At 40.5% G+C, this 20725-nt stretch overlaps 1 protein-coding gene across 5 annotated transcripts in view; it reads right to left on the bottom strand.

Annotated features, from left to right (window-relative positions):
* Positions 1-1037: 1037 nt before the first annotated feature.
* golph3l.L (golgi phosphoprotein 3-like L homeolog) overlaps positions 1038-20725 on the bottom strand; it is a 37182-nt gene continuing 17494 nt past the window's right edge. For 3 of the 5 annotated variants that reach the window (XM_041571840.1, XM_041571839.1, XM_041571841.1), the window contains exon 3: positions 16076-18296. In XM_041571840.1, the coding sequence (XP_041427774.1) occupies positions 16719-18296 (1578 nt within the window). In that variant the 3' untranslated portion in view covers positions 16076-16718. 5 annotated transcript variants of the gene reach the window in all.

Raw genomic sequence — 20725 nt, 5'->3', positions numbered from 1 at the left:
AAACGTAATTCCAGGGTGAAAGAGTCTGGATTTACATTATGAGCCCACAAGCAGGCATGGAAGGCTGAACACAAATGAATGGGATTATTTCCCTTTAGCCCATGGATATGATGGAGTGGGTATTGGATATTAATAGGAGGATGAGGCTGCACCAGGGCCAGGACTGTTTAGGGCAAAACCACAAAGCAAATTCATTTCCTAATCACTCAGGCCGATTCCCCAGCTAATAAGCAAAATCCAATATCATACACATGATCAGTAAATGTGCTGATCTATTGCTTTATTTATTATCCCTGCCACCCAACCCGACACCACGTAGAATAAAATACCGTTTGTTGTTATTCTTCTATTATCCAAACGGCCCTAACTGGGCAGAATAGTCATTATCTGCATTTTGATTAATCGGTCAATTGAAAAGCTATTTATATGGAACTGGTTCATACTTTATATCCTAAAATTGAATGTAAAGGGGAAACTACCCATTTAAAGGAAAATCTAACTACTTGGGTTCATAACAAAGACGGTCAGTAGGGACACTATTCCTTGAGATATTATTAAACAAGCAGGGGGGAAGCACTTTCACGCTGCACCCTTCACTGCCTACATTCCATTGCCTCTATCACAGCAGGAAGTGGAAACTACAACAGGAAAACTTCTCCCCCTACACGATGAGAGCAGCACAAGCAGCGACATACTGTGTATCAAACATGCCATGGAACCAGAATCCCGGGTTTTGTTCGATGCTGTGACTGACACAGAGGCCGTTTTTCTTCAGTTGAATAGAGAGGTAACAACCTCTATACAACCAGTATCCAAGAGAGATGCACTGCTGACATCTAGTGGAGGGAGAAGCAACTGCATAAAGAACTGCAATCATTTATTAATGAAACCCAAAAATTCCTGGCAAATCAGGACTAGGTTGGAACCTAACCCCAGACCTGAGCTCCTAATTGTAATGTCAACTCCACATTGTATACGACTTTCCTGCTGAGAAATCCCCCCCCTTTGGCGACGTGAATGAAAAAACATGAAACCGGTTTAAAATACCAAACAAAAGTTTTTATTGGAAAGACGCATCATCCGAAGACTAAAATCCATGAAAGAGATTGTTGCCATTAGATTACGCTTTGGTCCTACACGAGATGGATTTCGACGGTAACGATTTCCAAGCTAAATCAACGAAACCTCGGGGGAACCCGGAGGGTAATATACCTTTAAGTACGAGGAGCTCATTCTAATGTAATGTACGGTTTGGAGTTCAATCGGTCTGTAATAGTCACAATCAGAGTAAAAGAATATACCAGCTAATGAAAAAGTAACTTATTTATATATTTATATATATTTATAGAATCAACAGTGATACAATGGTTTGAGGACAAGGCTTAGACGATGGATAAAATATACAAGGTCTCCTGCGTCTGAACCCCTTTTTCTACCAGGCTTTGATCAGTCCCAATCTGGGGGGGGGGGCGATGTGTCGGCTTGGGATGTACATATGGCTTTTGGTGTGGATATCATTGGATACAGCTTCATTTCTATGGTTTTGTGCATCCCATAACAGTATTGAAGATTAATCTCAAACTTAAAGGGACACTACCAAATTAATCAAATTTCATTTGTGCCTCGAAATCTGGGACATTGAGCAGATTAGCACTGGGGGTCTCCTTTTCCGCCTGTATTTTATTACGGTTAGCCATGGCTGGCGCTGTCTCGATAACGGAGCGTGAAAGCAGCCCTCAAGGTTTCCATTGTTTACGCCGTTGGACGACGTGGAATGAATGAAATTAATGGATAGCAGCGAGTGGGAGAGAGACAACCACCAGGCCCAAACAAGCGAACGGAGACATATTTATGAAAGCCGGACCTGCTTATAAAGGGAAATATAATGATAGTGCCCCTTTAAGCATTAAATTAAAGGTAAACTTAAGAAGATGCTTACGACAAGCAACTGTCTTCTCGTCCAGCCATGCAACAGTGGCACAATCTCTCTTTCAGTACATATGGACACCCAGGGCCTGCTGAGATACCCTCAGGTTGTGCCACTCTAGTTAAGCACCCCTAACAAAACAAATCTTCACCCCATCATTCATCGCGTACTTCACATATTTCCGCCCACCGATCCGTTCTGCGCAGTGAAACAGAATCCACCTTTTGTTACCCTTTAAAATTACACGACAAAACCTTGCGAACATTGAAATCACCGACTTTGTTCCATCGTTGCTGACAAAGAGAAGGTTAAATTAAGAAGAGACGAACATAAAAAAAAAAAGTGGCGCATTCTCTGCGCCACTTTTTCCTACAGCCCTAAACAACAGAACGTTAACAGGACAGCTCGGATTAATAATGACGAATCTCAAGTTTGCAGATACTTCGTACCACCTGCAGGTCCGATTTGGAGAAATAAGGAATGCGCTTGGGCCCAAGGAGCATTATGGGTAGATGATGTGGGGATGGCTGTGAAAGATGGAGATTCTGGACAACTGCACTAGGAAGGATCTGTAAGGCCCCAAGGCTGAGTTTGTTTCCACTAATATAGCACTTTACAAGAGTATCTCCTCCATGGACTCCTCATGGTCCCACTCCACTGCTTTTTTGGAGCGCAGCTCAGACTTTATAAAGATTTGCATTTTAGACGCACTGGATAATTTTAAAAAGGATTTGGTAGCGGAGGCTCAGGAAAATCAAAACGTCAGAGGCCAAAGAGCCAGAAGCTGCAATTTCCCAGAAATGTTGCTAAAAAGCAGTCCTTGACCTCAGTCTTCTTCCCACCCCAACAAAATGTCCTTCACAGTTCACCTTCCGTCCTGTGAAGCCAAGGTCTTCTCCTGCCTTTGCCGTTTAGGATTTGTTAAATGCAGAGAGCACAGCCCAGATCATCTCGCAGGCGTTGGGTTTCGTTCCTTCTGTATCTGGTTCCAGGTCCAAAAGTTCTTTGGACCGGATCATGGCCATGTCATATTTCTCATCGGAGAGGGAAGAGAAGGCATTCTCCAGAACATCAGATGAGTGCGCTAGCACCAGCAGGGCCAGGGTCCGTTTGTCCATTCGGTGGGGGTCGTTGACCCATTTCTCTAGCAGGCTTTCTTGAAGCTTTTTTACCAACCGTTGCTTCTCTGTGGTGTTGGTGACAGGGTGGGTGGTCATGTCAAACAGAAGGAAGTTCTGCTTTTCTGTGGTGAGGATCCCCTTCTCCACAAGGTTCTTGGCTATGCGTTCCCGGACATTACGCAGCTGGTACTGCAGCTTAAAGGGGTTCCATGTTTCACCTGGGGGAAAAAAAGAAGTGTAAATAACGGAGTGTGTAACGTCATGCCAATACTTTAAATACTGTTGCGAGAAAACTTGTTTTTTTCCCCCCAAAATGCATCAGTTAATAGTGCTGCTCCAGCAAAATTCTGCACTGAAATGTTTTTTTGAAAGAGCAAAAAAGATTTTTTTATATCTAATTTTTAAATCTGACATGGGGCTATGCATATTGTCAGTTTCCCAGGTGCCCTCAGGTCATGTGACGTGTGCTCTGATAAACTTCAGTCACTTATTATTTTAGAGTTATTATTATGGAGCTATTATTACTCTATTATTGCTACACTGCAAGTTGTAGATAATACATATCTGGAAAAGGTAGAAGCCATGCAACATGGGGAAACTTGTGGGTTGCAGCTCATGTGACCAATAGGAGATATCAGCAGTATAGGCTAAAAATACAGTAAGCAATGTTTTCGATTTACAGTGGGCCTCCCTAGGCAGACAATGAGAGTAAATTCACACAAATATAGTATGACGCGGCTCGACAGATGCTCATCCTCACCTGTGAGTAACTCGATCCAGCTCTGCACGGTTTCTGCGGGTTCCGTTGCCTTCATATGCTTTATGGTCTCATCCAACAGAACATCTCCCGTGAGTTTATCGGACTTCAGCAGCACCTGAGAAATTCAAAGAGTCAGCAAGTTACAAGTTGGGAATGGTGATGCCATGTACCCAAAACAATGGACTACGTCTTGCAGCTCTTTCAGTACTTAAAGGCTGGAGATGTAGCTCAACAAAAGCTGAAGGCCTGGAGGGTGGACATCCTCTTTGCTCAACCCTCTCTTCCTTGACACTGGCTCAGCAACTCACAGCTCAAAAACATGCAGAAAGGGAATTGTTGGGTCTAGTCTTGGGCAAAAGACACAGAGAATTAACCCAATAGATTATTCTTCGATAATTCTGACCTACTGCTTATGGAAACATAAGAAGAACGTGCGCTTTCAACAGTGCCTGTGACAATGAGATGGTCGGAGCAAAGCTGTAGCAACTCCGACCCAATACAAAACCCAGTTATGATGATATGGTGAGAAGAAGTCCATTCAGTACTCAGACATTATAGGTATAACTGTGGCTTGAACTCAATATATTAGACTTCACAGAAAGACACATGTTGGTTCTTTCTATAGAATTCTATAACATGTACATTTATATTTTTCTGGCATCTTAAAAAAATTATAGGCAGCTCCATAGTTCATACACATATATATATATATATATATATATATATATATATATATATATATATATATATATATATATATATATATATATATATATAAATATAAATATAAATATATATATATATATATATATATATATATATTTATTGTGAGTGTGTCCCTAAGCTCAGTAAGTGACAGCAGCACAGAGCATGTGCAGTGAATCAGCAGAAAAGAAGATGGGGAGCTACTGGGGCATCTTTGGGACACAGATCTTTACTGCTAAAGGGCTGTGGTTGCCTTGGGCACAAAACATAATTTACAACATTTCTAGCTTTGCCATTGACTTCTACAAGACCCGACAGCTTAGAGATGGAGTATTTTCGGATTCTGACTTTTTCTCGAGGTATAATAAATATCTGAAAATTCTAGTGTTTTTTTTCCCCACAAAAAAATTGGATTTTATAGTAAAAGCAAATTTGAATTTTTCGAGTTTTTGTCATCCGGACTTTAATAAATAACCCCCTATACTGTACTAGCATAGCACATTACTTATGAGTATTTCTAATAGATTCTGCATATTGCCACTAGGTGGAGCATGCAGCGAAACAAACATTCTGCTATAATCCTTGCAAAACACCATTGCTGCAAAGACCATTGAAACTAGATCTTGGCTTTCTGATCAGTCGATCTGAGATAAACTATTACACATTGAATCATGCTCAGCGTGGTCTGGGCTTCAGTTGGGAGATTAATTTTAGAGATTGTCATAAATTATCAAAACAGCACAAGTCAAATAATATCTGCCATAGAAGCCGATACAGCAGGACTGATTAATAATCAGAATATACAGACTACACTGGGTCTATGGATATAAATCTCTACACAGTCGCCGGCTGCTTCACAGGGAAACAAACAAAGCTGCTCGAGGTCTGGGAAGTAAGGTGAGGAGCTCCCCCTTGTCGCTTGAAAGTATGATTGTTTCCCTGCAGAGCAGTTAGGGACCGTCTGAAGTTTCCTATCCTCGGCAATCAGAGCCAATAAAATGAAGGGGGAATTTCACTGCATACAATCAGGTTTCTTATAAAAACGGTACACATTTTTAAATTAAAGTATATTGGAGATATTTCCAATTTTTTTCATTTAAAGTGGACCTGTCACCCAGACACAAAAATCTGTATAAGAAAAGTCCTTTTCAAATTAAACATGAAATCCAATTTCTATTTTTGATTAAAGCATTCATAGCTGTTGTAAAATCATTTAAAAATCTCAGCTGTCAATCAAATATTGTCTGCCACTCCTCTATGCCATGGGCATAGAGGCGGGGCAGACAATTACTTTCACTTTCCATTCAGCACTTCCTAGATGTCACTGCTCTCAACATATTCCCCCGTTCTCTTTACCATTTAATTGTGTAGCCAGGGCATGGGGAAGGACATGGGGTCCCCCATTCTGGTGCACAAACAAGATTCTGACATGATGCAACGCTTGCCTTAATAACAGTGTCCACAAAATGGCTGCTGCCCTCTAGTTATAATTTTGAAATTGCAAACTGAAGGAAGCAAGATTCAAATAATTTATACAGTGTAATTAAATTTAATTTTGCTTGACTAATGTAATAAAATAGGATTTTGAATATTTTTTTTGGGTGATGGGTCCCCTTTAAGAAAGTAAAAAATGGGATTTTATTTTTTTTGCCTTTACATCCCCTTCAAGGAGTGGGTGGTATGCCCCAGGGGGCCAATAGCAATAGTTATATAGTGAGCCAAATGATCAGATTGTTAATGAATGTAATTCTGGGGCACATACAGCAGCTGCAATGGCTAATTCTCAGCACTTGTTCCTTTTTAATTAGTGTTATTATGCTTAATAATTGATGAGGGCTATATTAAGAACTGCGCTGCATTAAGGTGACTAAGTGGTCTGGGAAGCTAACCGTGCTGGCTAATTGTTTGTTATTTGCTACTGGATTTAAAAGATCCCCTGCACACCACACACCTTGCTTAAGTAAAGGCCATGGGATTACACCAATTCGGAGTTGGATCATGTGCCGAAAAATGTATTTTTTACAATACTGCACTGTTTTTAGGTTGCCTTGGAACAGGGGAAATAAACATGGCCAGCAGGTGTGGGTTAGTAAAGACTACACTTAGTGGTTACACTAGTTTCCCATGAACCCTTTCACTGCCAGGACAGCTTGTAGGGCATTTAGTGGCCTACGAGTAGGAAGTGGGCGACTACAGTTCAACACGGTGAAACGATTCTCGTGGATTTCCTTTTGTGCTGAATCAGTAGGTCTGACTTGCACGGAGGGAATGGGAAAACTCTGTCCTGCTTTTCCGAGTGCTCTCTAGGGGTTGAAGATTAAAGGGAGTTTTGTCTGCTCAGACACTGGGAATCCTGGGAAAGATGTTCCATTTTATCTACAGGGCACTAGGCTATCATTCATTTAGACTCTTTAGCATGTTACAGATGGAAGTAAGCTTAAAGGGGTGGTACACCTTTAAGTTAACTATTAGTATTTTATAGAATGGACAATTCTAAGCAAAATAGGTTTTTTTTTTTTATTATAGTTTTTGAATTATTTGCCTTTATCTTCTGACTTTTCCCAGCTTTCAAATGGGGGTCACTGACCCCATCTAAAATACGAATGCTCTGTAAGGGCTACTAATTGCTGCTTCTCTTTCTATTCAGGCCTCTCCTATTCATATTTCAGCCTCTCATTCAAATCACTGCACGGCTGCGAAGGTAATTTGGACCCAAGCAACCAGATCGCTGAAATTAACTTTAAGTATGATGTAGAGAGGTATATTCTGAGACAATTTTCCATTGGTTTAAATTTTTTATTATTTGTGGTTTTTGAGTTATTTAGCTTTTTATTCAGCAGCTCTTTAGTTTGCAGTTTCATCTTCTTCTAGGTTCCAAATTACCCTAGCAACCATGCACCGACTTGCATAAAAGACTGAAATATGAATAAGAGAGGACTGAATAGAAAAAACGAATAATACAAAGTAGCAATAACAATTCATTTGTAGCCTTAGAGAGCATTTGTTGTTTAGATGGGGTCAGTGACCCCCATCTGAAAGCTGAAAAGAGTCAGAAGGCAGCAAATAAACTATAAAAAAAAATAACCAACTGAAAAGTTGCTTAGTACTGGGCATTCTAGGACATACTAAAAGTTAACTTAAAGCTGAACCAGCCCTTTAAAAAGGGGTTTACTTTGAAATATCTGTGGATTCTGGCATTCCAGACCTGAGGGTTGAGGATTTGTAAGGCGCCCCATGGAGATTAGAATTCCGAATATCTTCTTTAAAAAAAAAAAAAAACACACATTGGACCAGTGAACTATTCCAGCATGCTGCCATCTTGTGAACTGGGATACCTTGCAGATGAATTAGACAGAAAGAGGTACAGTATGCACTAGGGATGCACCAAATCCACTATTTTGGATTTGGCCGAACCCCCGAATCCTTTGTGGAAGATGCAGGCGAATACCGAACCAAATCCGAATTTGCATATGCAAATTAGGGGTGGGAAGGGGAAAAATGTTGTTACTTTTTTTTTTTTGTGACAAAAAGTCACGTGATTACCCTCCACGCCCCTAATTTGCATATGCAAATTAGGACTCTGATTCGGTTTGGCCGTGCAGAAGGATTCGGGCGAATCCGAATCCTGCTGAAAAAGGCCGAAACCCGAACCCTAGTATTCACAAGGCAGCATACAAGGTGTAGAGCTCACTAGAGCAGTGCCCCAGAGTGGACAAACACAATGGTGAAATATTAAACACTGCCCTGGATTGACTACAAATAAATCATTATTAAAGTGACCGTGGCTAAGAAAACGAAGCAAAACTAAACATGGCGTATCAAAAAGAACCCTCTCACTCGCTCACACGCACACCTTGCCTCCCGTAACCTCCCCATGTCCGGTTTAGAACTGGGGAACACTGGGTTTGAGATCCATTTTTATCATTATTATCGGTTTAGAATCACACCTTCTTGTCAGTCAGCCGTTTCTTCCGTATGGTCGCTGGCTCTAAGACCACCCGGCCCCTCAGGAAAAGCTCGATCAGGATTCCTCCACGTAGGCCCGACGAGATGCAATCGTTCCAGAAGGATGTGTAACCCTGCGTCACAAAGAAACATTACATCAATGGCTTATCAGTTATGGCTCCCAATTACATGGCACGATTGCTTCTCTATTGCATGCAGGTGGCATAAAGAGCTTGGTTCCATATAGGTTATAGCTTTCCCTTGCCACACCTTACATTTATCTACTGTCACACTATGGCTGCAGCGAGCAATCAGACAAAGACAAGGAAACCCCATTGCAGGAAATAGAGAAAGGAACAAAATACTTGGTTACACATTAAAGGAATTGTTCAGTGTAAAAATAAAAACTGTGTAAATAGATAGGCTGTGCAAAATAAATAATGTATCTAATATAGTTAGTTAGCTAAAAATGTAATGTATAAAGGCTGGAGTGACTGGATGTGTAACATAATAGCCAGAACACTACTTTCTGCTTTTCAGCTCTCTTGGTTTCCAATGATTGGTTACCAGGCAGTAACCAATCAGAGATTTGAGGGGGGGGGGACCATGGGTCATAACTGTTGATTTTAAATCTGAGCTGAATGTGGAGGATCAATAGCAAACTCACTGAACAATTATGTCCCATGTGGCCCCCCTTATAGTCACTGACTAAAGGTGGCCATACACGGGCCGATAAAAGCTGCCGACAGACCGAGTCGGCAGCTTATTGGCCCGTGTATGGGGGCCCCCGACGGGCTTCCCCGATCGAGATCTGGCCGAAAGTCGGGCAGATCTCGATCGGATGGGATTAAAAATCCCGTCGGATCGCGGCCGCATCTGTTCGTTGATGCAGTCCCGCGATCCGACCGCCCGTTTGGCGAACGCTAGGATCCGATCGTTGGGCCCTAGGGCCCACGATCGGATCAGCCCGATATTGCCCACCTCAAGGTGGGCATATCGGAGGGAGATCCGCTCGTTTGGCGACATCGCCAAACGAGCGGATCTATCCGTGTATGGCCACCTTAACTCAGAGTTAGAGAGCTGAAAAGCAGGAAGTAGTGTTCTGGCTATTATGTTACACATCCAGTCACTCCAGCCTTTATATATTACATTTTCGGCTAACTAACTATATTAGTATTTTTTATTTTATTTTGCACAGCCTATCTATTTACCCAGTTTTTATTTTCACACTGAACTGTTCCTTAAAGGGGAACTAAAGTGTAAAATAGAACAAGGCTAGAAATGCTGTATTTTGTATACTAAACATAAACATGAACTTACTGCACCACAAGCCTAATCAAACAAATGATTTATGCTTTCAAAGTTGGCCACAGGGGGTCACCATCTTGTAACTTTGTTAAACATCTTTGCAAGACCAAGACTGTGCACATGCTCAGTGTGGTCTGGGCTGCTTAGGGATCATCATAAATTATCAAAAACGCACACGTCAAATAATATCTGCCAGAAGCCGATACAGCAAGACTGATTAATAATCAGAATATACAGACTGCACTGGGTCCTGTGTTGTCATGTAATCTAATGTGGATTTTATAGTTTTTGTATTGTTTAATACAAACTTTCTCCAACTCTGCAGAACCAGTGGCTGCAGCAAAATAATCCTCCAAATAGAATCCCAGTTTATCTGTTTAAATCTGGCTCCATGAGCTTTGTCTCCTGCAGCTGGAGTTGGAAACAGTAAAGAGGATGTAAAGGTAAAAAAAAATTCAATACAAATCTCTACACAGTCGCCGACTGCTCTACAGGGAAACAAACAAAGCTGCTTGAGTTCTGCATGGCTGGGAAGTAAGGCGGGGGCTCCCCCTGCTGTTCATAAGTATGATTGTTTCCCTGCAGAGCAGTTAGGGACCGTCTGACAATTCCTATCGACAACAGTAAATGAAGGGGAATTTCACTGCATACAGTCAGGTTTCTCATAAAAATGGTACACATTTTTTAATTAAAGTATATTGGAGATAGGTTTCTTTTTCATTAAAGAAAGTAAAAATTGGATTTAATTTTTTTGACTTTACATGCCCTTTAAAAGACAAACAAGGCTACTGAGCTCTCAAGTGCAGCATCCGAATGCAGCTCATTGAACTCCATGGCCACCGTACTTTTCTTCTAGATGAGATAGATCTATCAGTTTGTTAAGATTATTTTATATAAGACAAACTATCTGTTGCTTAAATACTCTTTTTGGGGTTAAAGTTTTCCTTTAAAATCAGGGAAATGCACAGATTGAAATGCATTATAAATTGTCGAGACCACAAATAAAAAATGTAAAATGCGGGAAGTGTTAAAATCAGGCTACTTAAAATTGAGGTTTCAATGTGGGCGCATGAAGTGGGCACGCCCCAGGATGGCATAGCGGAGATGGGTGACCACATTGAGGAGAAGAAATGGGCCATTTATAATTGTCCTGTTGGAAGAGCAAGAGAGAACCCCTCATGCTCATTCACACAACACTTTTGATGGGGGGGGGGAATGGCTGCACCCCAGCATCCCATAGCAACATGATAACAAGCCCTAATCCAGTAAACCACCTTGAACACACACATTAGGTTGAGCCTTAGCCGACCATTAAATGAGATTACTTGTCCACAGAATTATGTTGGATTTCCGAGTCACAGACACATAAGACTATGGGATTAAAGGACAAGGAAAGATAAACTAAAGAAGTATCTAGAAATGTTGTACATTATGTTTTGTGCTTCTGTACCAGCCCAAGGCAACCACAGCCCTTTAGCAGTAAAGATCTGTGTCTCCAAAGATGCCCCAGTAGCTCCCCATCTTCTTTTCTGCTGATTCACTGCACATGCTCTGTGCTGCTGTCACTTACTGAGCTTAGGGACCCACTCACAATATACAGTACACATAGAATAGAAATGTCACAATATAAGGCTGATTAGTAATTAATACAGATAATTACTACATGGCAGCACAGAAACCAGTGCAATTAGCATCAGAATTTAATAATCAGCAAACCTGTAGCATCAGCTTATATTACAGACCAACCTCATTTTCTGTGACGAGCCCTAAGCTTAGCTTCTCAACAGCTGCTCAGAGCCCACTGAGCATGTGAGTGTCACAGACACTTTCCAAGATGGTGACCCCCTGTGACAAGTTTGAAGTCCTGGATCATTGCTGCTATTGACAAGCATGGCATTTTTAGCCACATTCATTTTTAAGGTTTAGTTCTCCTTTAAATGACAAAGAAAGTGCATTTCACTGGGGGCAGTGAATATAATTTCTAATCATGGTGAAATAGTACAATTTCCAGTGTTACTATACAGTGCATGAGAATGGAGTAGCCACAAAGGATCCAGGGCAGATCAGCAAAGAGGAGTCAAGGTCCAAGCCTGGAAATTATACAGAGTACATCCGAGCATTGTTGGGCAAGTGGGGTTGGCTAGGTCCTATCCTTTCTGGGAAAAAAGGTAACCTATAACAATACAAGGGCCGGCATATACAGGTATGGGACACGTTATCCGGAAACCAGTTATCCAGAAAGCTCAGAATTTTATGCGAATATTCCACATTTTTAATTTTTTTTTCCTTTTTCTCTGTAATAATATAACAGTACAGGCATGGGATCCATTATCCAGAAACCAGTTATGCAGAAAGCTCTGAATTACAGGAAGTCGCCCTGGACTCCATTTTATCCAAGATTTTATTTCCTTTTTTTCTATAATAATAAAACTGTAGCTTGTACTTGATCCCAACTTTAATAATTAATCCTTATTGGAAGCAAATCCAGCCTATTGGGTTTATTTAATGTTTAAATCATTTTCTAGTCCGGAAAACCTCAGGTCCTGAGCATTGTGGATAACAGGTCCCATACCTGTACTGTAAAGTCCCGCTGTTAAAAGGCAAAGGTGCTGCTGTGTAAATAGAATCATGTTAATTACTAAATTATAAACTGCTCCTTTAATCCAGGCTCCTTCCCCTCCTATTCCATTGTGTCCCGGATATGGCAGGAATACAGTGAGCAAACAGAACCAGTCACTCAGGGTGTAACTCTGGCGGGTTCAAGCAAATGCAGTATTCTATTTAAAGTCATAGCGAGTCGGAACCCGCCCAACCATAACTTTTAGTATGATGTGGAGAGTGATATTCTGAGACCATTTGCAAATGTTTTTTTTATTATTTGTGGTTTTTGAGTTATTTAGCTTTTTATTCAGCTGCTCTCCAGTTTGCAATTTCAGCTGTCTGGTTGCTAGGGTCCAAATGACCCTAGCAACCATGCATTGATTTGAATAAGACACTGGAATATGAATAGGAGAGGCCTGAATAGAAAGATCAGTAATACAAAGTAGCAATAACAATACTAGGGATGCACCGAATCCACTATTTTGCATTCAGCCGAACCCCCGAATCCTTTGTGAAAGATTCGGCCAAATACAGAACTCTAATTTGCATACGCAAATTAGGGGTGGGAAGGGGAAAACATTTTTTTTACTTCCTTGTTTTGTGACAAAAAGTCATGCAATTTCCATATGCAAATTAGGATTCAGCTTTGGTTTGGCAGAATCCTAATCCTGCTGAAAAAATCCCGAATCCTGGATTCGGTGCAACCCTAAACAATACATTTGTAGCCTTATAAGAAGGGTCCAGTCATCACAATTTGAAAGCTAGAAAGTCAGAAGAAAACTGCAAATAATTCAAAAAACTATAAAAAAAATAAATTAGCCAGTCTATAACATACTAAAAGTTAACTTAAAGGTGAACCTCCCCTTTAAGCTTAGCTTCTCAGCAGCAGCCCAGAGCACAATGAGCACGTGCAGTGCCACTGACACTCTAAAATACGGCTCAACAACATGGGGAGCTTCTATGGACAAATTTTAAGACACTGACCATTACTCTTATAGGGCTGATGAACCTCTGGGCTGGTACAGTTGAGTATATAAAATACAGTAGAAATCATTTTATGTTTTTTGAGGGGACCATTAAAAATGGTGTAAAATCTGGGAAACACATTACATTATATATTGGTGGGATCACAAAAACAATTGTGTAAAATTAGATATACAATTGAGGTTTCACTATGCAGCATTCCTAGCCATAATCATTTTAGGTTTTAGTTCTCTTTTAAAGGCATGTCATTTTTAGGATTTAGTTCTCCGTTAATGCAATATCATTTACTTGCAAAATGGCAACCTCGACTATAAAAATACCAGCGTATTTGTCCAGGTTCAGACAAAACCCGCCTTTATATATAGAGGGATATGTAAGTGTTTTTTGGCAGATCAGTGATAACTTCAGGGTATCAGCCCATGTGTGACCAGCCTAAAGGGACAGTAACACCTACAAATAAAAAAAATAAAAAAAACCCTACATAGAATATAGCCTTAAGGATTAGTAAATTTCAAAAATAAGTGAATGTAAAATTGATGAGGGGGCTATTCTAAGCACCTTTGCAAATGTACATTCGTTATTTATTTATTTTTTTTTTAATTACAAGATATTAAAGGGTACATATACTGTTAATATGAATGAATTGTTAGAACAGCGCCACCTGCTGGTCATTTTCCAACCAGTCTGACCACCAAGTAGTCAAGGAAGTTTCCAGGAGAAAGAAAGAGGCTGCTCCGATTTTCTTCTGCGTAGGAAAAACATTAGAAACCTTTCCTAAGCAGAAGAACATCAGAGCAGCCTCTTTCTTTCTCCTGACAATTTCCTTGACTACTTGGTGGTCAGACTGGTGGGAAAATGACCAGCAGGTGGCGCTGTTGTAGCAAAATTAATTAACGTTAACAGTACATTTAACCTTTAATATTTTGAAATTAAAAAATAAATAAATAATGAATGCACAATGCAAACGTGCTTAGACTAGCCCCCTCATCAGTTTTACATTCACTTATTTTTAAGGTTTACTTATCCTTTAAAGGGGTTCAGTTTGACGTTAACAGTATGTTGGCTAATTCGCAGTAACTTTTTCAATTAGACTTAATTTTTTCTTAAAATTTTCTTTTAGTATGTTGTAGAGTGATATTTGGAGACAATTTGTAATATGGTTTAATTTTTTATTGTTAGTGGTTTTTGAATTATTCAGCTTTGTATTCAACAGCTCTCCATTTTGGTTGCTAGGGTCTAAATTATCCTAGCAACCATGCACTGATTTGAATGAGTGGAATATAAATAGGAGAGGCCTACATAGAAACGTAACTATAACAATACATTTGTATAGCCTTACAGAGCGTTTTTTTTTTTTTTTTTTTAGATGGGGTCAGTGACCCCGATTTGAAAGCTGGAAAGAGTTAGAAGAAAAAGGTATATCAAGGACCTTGAAGAATGGTCCAGGTACGCTATATCGTGGTTTGGGAGAATCCACTCAGTAAAAATGACCTTAGTACCTAGAATTTTGTATCGGTTTCGTACGTTGCCGGTGACGATTAAGATAAAAGATATTAATTACCTTCAAACTAAAATTAACAGATTCATTTGGGCCCATAAACCACCACGTATAAATAAGAGAACTATGCACAGGCCTCCATTACAAGGGGGTCTGGGTTTACCTAATTTATTGTTGTACTATAAGGCTGCGAGGATCTCCCAGACCACACAATGGCATCTACCGCCTTATGAGAATAGATGGGTCCAGTTAGAGACACTTTTAGCACATCCCACGGACCTGTCATTTTATCTGTGGGCGGATAAAACACACATTAAGTCTGTCCCCGTGATTAGCTCTGTTCTGAAACACACCATTTGCACATGGCATGACAACCGAGGGAAATTTCAACCGGCCGGATCTCATAGTATTCTCACTCCATTACACAATAACCCGCTCTTTCTCCCCGGCTATGCTACTCCGGCATTTCAATGGTGGAAAGCAAATGGCATCAATAGAATACAAGATATGTTACTGACTATGGGTGTTAAATCATTTCAGTATTTACAGTTTGTAAAATCTATGCCAGAGAGCGAAACTTATAGATATTCTCAGTTACTGCACTTCATTCGCTCTGTTGACCCCTCCTTCAAGTCTAGACCTCCAACTCTGTTAGAAACCTGCTCTCAACGAGCTGGGAAAATGCAAGGTACTATTTCTTTACTATATAAATATTTAGTCTCCACGGATGTGGAAAAGCCCCTTAAATATATGCTAGATTGGGAGAAAGATTTGGGGCGTTCTATATCTCAGCATGAATGGTCACTAATTTGGGATACTGTTTCCAAGATATCCCCTAATACTGCCATTAAAGAATTTACATATAAAGTACTGATGCGTTGGCACCTCACACCGGCAAGGAAACATCGCTTTGATCCTTCCACTCCCGATTCTTGCTTCAGGGGTTGTACAGCAGTTGGGGATTATCTGCATATCTAGTGGACATGTCCTGTGGCAAAGCAATATTGGGCAGAAGTTTTTAGCCTACTTGAGCGAGTATTTCATACGCATATAGTCCCTGAGGCCACTACGACTCTTTTAGCTTGCCCATCCAAAGCCCTCACGAAGCTCCAGAATACCTTGATGGGACAAATCTTAGTTGCCGCACGAACCAATTTAGCGAAACACTGGCTGCAACACACTATAGATGTTCATGCCGTAATTGCAAGAATTACCCAAACACAGAATCTGTTGTATTTAACGGCTTTATTAGAAGACAGGGTAGAGAAACATACACAAATTTGGGCCCCATGGAATGTATTTCTACAACCTTGAGTAAAACAATGCTTTTGATGTATGTTATACTGAATGAAGCTGTACTGATGTGAACCAGTTGAAATGTTCTGTACTGAAAATGATATTTACATTATTCTCTGTCAATGTATCTAATTTTGAAAAATAAAAGAGATTATAAAAAAAAAAAAAAAGAAGAAGAAAAAGGTATATCATTCAGAAACTATAAAAAGTAAAAACTAAGGGCAATTGCAAAGTTGCTTAAAATTAGCGACTAACATACTGAAAGTTAACCAGCCTTTTAAGATTATCTATTCTAAAAGCCAGCATTTTTTTTTTTTTTTTTTTTTTATTAACAATTTTTGATCAGTCATACAACCAATTTTTCAGAGAGAAGGAGAAGGAGAAGAAAGGGGGGGGGAGGGAGGGAAGGAGATCTGGCCGCCACACAGAAGCACAGTAAGTCATACAAGAAAAATGCAGTTGGGAACCTCATATACATCATAAAGATATTCCTACAGAGTCTCATGGCCACAATATTATCACAGCGTAGAGCAAAACCCATAGGGGATAGTTTCAGATCTCCTTGGATCCATTTCAGAACGACTTTTGTTGGCAAAAACAGAATACTCGCTCGTATAATTGGATGCGTTCAACCTCCTTAGATATTTCGTGGATGGAAGGCAGGGCAGATTGTTTCCAATATCGTGCTAAAAGGCTCCTGCTAGCTAGGAGTGCTTGGATAAGCCATTTCTTGGCCCTTCGGTCCACCTTGGGAATTCCCAGGCCCAATAAGAACAGAGCAGGTTGAAACGGGGTGAGTATGCCCGTATGCTGACGGATATAGTCCCGGATGGCGGACCAGTAGTTTTGCGCCAGTGGGCAGGCCCACCAAACATGTAACATTGTCCCCACAGCACTATGGCATCTCCAGCATAAGTTGGATGAATTAGGAAAAGCTCTCTGTATCTTATCCGGGGTCATATACCATCTATACATAATCTTAAATGTTAGTTCATGGTGGTTAAGTGCTTTCGAAAACTTAGAGGTTTGCCGAAAAAGCCGATTCCAAGTGTCCACCGATAACGGTATTTGTAAATCCGATTGCCACTGTACAAGAGCGGCAGGGGCCTCATCCACACGATGCTGTAGCAATAAATCGTATATAATAGAGGTGCCTTTATTTTTATATATAGGCGTCCAACATTTAGACTCAAACCGGGTGGGCCGGTGCTTCCCCAACCATTGATGCGCCTGGAAATAGTGTCGTATACGTAGGTATGTGTACAATTGTACATCTAAGAGACCATAAGCCTTTTGGAGCTTAGAGAATGTTAGGAAACCATCACAGTCGTAAAGGTCACCCACTTTCGTGATGCCCATGTCTAGCCAATGTCCGAGATTTAAGTCTTGAACCGACTCCGCCAAGATGTGAAGTGGCACAAGGCTGCACAGTGGGATAGTTAAGTTACGATTGGGTCTAGCAACATACCAAGCGAGAAGAGTTGCTGTGATCGACAACGGCAAATGTTCCATTGCTGAGCGGTGATGTCTTCCCATAGTCCAAATGTGGGATAGCCCAGTATGTCCAAATTCCTGTTTATATATCCAATTCTCCATGTCAACCCATTGTTTCGTCCCTGAGGGTAAGTGCCAATCGGCCAGTTGATCTAAAATAATGGCTCTGTAGTACGTGAGGACATTAGGGCAGGCCAGGCCAGCTTTCCGTTTTGATGCTTGCATCACTTTTTGTGAAAGCCGCGGCCTTTTATAATTCCAGATGAACAAGTTTAAGATCCGCTGGAGTTGGTGGAAAAAGGGAGTGCAAAGGGGTATTGGCAGTGCCCTAAACTTATACAGAATGCGCGGTAGAATAAGCATCTTCACTGCATTAATTCTGCCAAGCCACGACACATACGTGGTCTTCCACGTTTGGAGGGTGGTTTGAGTATCTGTGAGCAATGGGGCAAAGTTCTGCTGGTACAGTTGAGTGGGATCCGCTGTAATTTTTGTCCCCAGGTAAGTAATGGCCGTGTCCTGCCAATCAAGGCTATATTTGCGTCTCAACAAGTCCACCACAACAATAGGCATACATATCGGTAAAGCTTGAGTTTTAGCAATGTTCAATTTGTAGTGGGATAAGTCACCAAATTTTCCAATCAAGTCAAACAGTTCCTGTAAAGCAATGACGGGGTTAGTGATCGTTAAGGCTATATCATCAGCAAACAGTAGAATTTTGTGTTCCTGGGGCCCCAGTGACAACCCTCTAATCCGCTGTGAGCTCTTTATTAACTGGGCCAAAGGTTCAATGCTCAGGATGTATATCAGTGGTGAAAGGGGGCACCCTTGCCTGGTACCATTAGATAAGGAGAAGGGATTTGACAGAAAACCATGAATATTAACCTGCGCCGTCGGGCTGGAGTAGAGGGCCATAATAGCAGATATCAGAAATGGAGGGAAAGCCAGCATTTTTTAGTTGTTAGTACTCGAGTGAAAGAACACTTTTCTAAATAACCTACTCACAGACAAAGAGTTTAAATTGTGTAGTGTGGCCTTGCAACTGGGGCGTTGGGTGCAAAATAATGTGTTTCCAGTAAACTCCACACACATATTACCAGTTCTACCACACAAATGTTACTTGTCCCTCTGAATATGAAAAGATGCCAAAACAAACACAAGCTCTGAAACCTTCATTAAAGGACAAGGAAAGTTAAAATTAAAGCAGTAGCTAGAAATGTTGTACATTATGTTTTGGGTTTCCGTCCCAGCCCAAGGCAACCACAGCCCTTTAGCAGTAAAGATCTGTGTCTCCAAAGATGCCCCAGTAGCTCCCCATCTTCTTTTCTGCTGATTCACTGCACATGCTCTGCTGTCACTTACTGAGCTTATTGACCACTCACAATATACAGTACACATAGAATAGAAATGTCACAATATAAAGCTGATTAGTAATTAATACAGATAATTACTACATGGCAGCACAGAAACCAGTGCAATTAGCATCAGAATTTAATAATCAGCCCTGTAGCATCAGCTTATATTACAGATCATTTTCTGCTGGATAATTAGTGACGAGCCCTAAGCTTAGCGTCTCAACAGCTGCTCAGAGCCCACTGAGCATGTGAGTGTCACAGACACTTTCCAAGATGGTGACCCCCTGTGACAAGTTTGAAGTCCTGGATCATTGCTGCTATTGACAAGCTGAAACTTTAGCCTCGTGCAATAAGTAGCAGCAATGATCCTGGACTTCAAACTTATCACAGGGGGTCAAATTATCAAGGAAAAAATTAGGTTGGTCTGTAATATAAGCTGATGCTACAGGGCTGATTATTAAATTCTGATGCTAATTGCACTGGTTTCTGTGCTGCCATGTAGTAATTATCTGTATTAATTACTAATCAGGCTGTGGTTGCCTTGGGCTGGTACAGAAGCAGAAAACATAATGTACAACATTTCTAGCTGACTTCTTTGTTAAGCTTTAGTTCTCCTTTAAGTGTCCGACCCAGGCCCTTCAGACCAAGCCTATCTGCCCATGTATGAAGCCCTTAAGATGGTCCCACCTGACCGATATCTACCCGAAAATCTGGCCAGATATTCAATGGGGCAGGTTTGATTTCCCGTTGGATCATCATGTTGATGCAGTCCTTGATCTGACCACGGTTATAGCAGCAGTTATGATGATCAGGGCTATACGTCCCACCTCGAGGTGAGCATATCTGTGAAAGAACCACTCATCTGGCTGCCTTGTTCAATCGAGCGACTCATATAATGTATGACCAGCTTAAGTTACATATATATATATATATATATATATATATATATATATATATATATATATATATATATATATATATATATATATATATATATATATATATATATATATATATATATATATATATATATAATATATATATATATATATATATATATATATATATATATATCTATCCTGCTAAATGGATAGAATCAACATCCATAGCGTATGCAATCCATAACTGTATTGTCAGCCAGGAGTGTGGAAAGTAGATGAATATGAACACTAATAGAAAGGCACACCTTCTAAAAATGGTAAGCCTTTGGGTCATTGCTTCAGCCATTCTAATTATTTGAATATCGAATATCTCCATTTTCTATACATACATGCAGGCAATAAACTATTCAAATGAGCTGTAAATGTGTCTTGCCCTTTAACAATTGCATGAGGGAAGGGTTTAATGATAATAGACTGCAAATATGTGCTATTTATATAGATATATGCTCTCCCTGTGTTTCCTGTTGCAGCCAGTGGGACTGGTTGGGCTAGTGGAACTGGTTGAGCGATATGTATAGGAATGAAAGCTCTGGATGGGACGTGATAGCATGTCCAGCGTGACAAAAAAAAAAAAAAAGTCCCGTGGGCTCATAGAAACCGGTTACTCAACTGATCCTCCACTAATACAAACTCTGATCATTATCATTATACCAATCTTGGTCAGTTGAATGCTCCCATACATGGCATCATGCTCAATAAATGGAGCTGATATTAATGTACAACCCTAATAAATGTATAACCCGGGATACCCGAACTAGCCATGCTCAGTTGGGAAGGGATTTTGGTCCTT

The sequence above is a fragment of the Xenopus laevis genome, chromosome 8L, assembly GCF_017654675.1.
Source record: "Xenopus laevis strain J_2021 chromosome 8L, Xenopus_laevis_v10.1, whole genome shotgun sequence".
Classification (NCBI taxonomy): Eukaryota; Metazoa; Chordata; class Amphibia; order Anura; family Pipidae; genus Xenopus; species Xenopus laevis.
The sequence above is the reverse complement of the archived record's forward strand: the minus strand, read 5'-3'. Positions and strand labels throughout refer to the sequence as shown.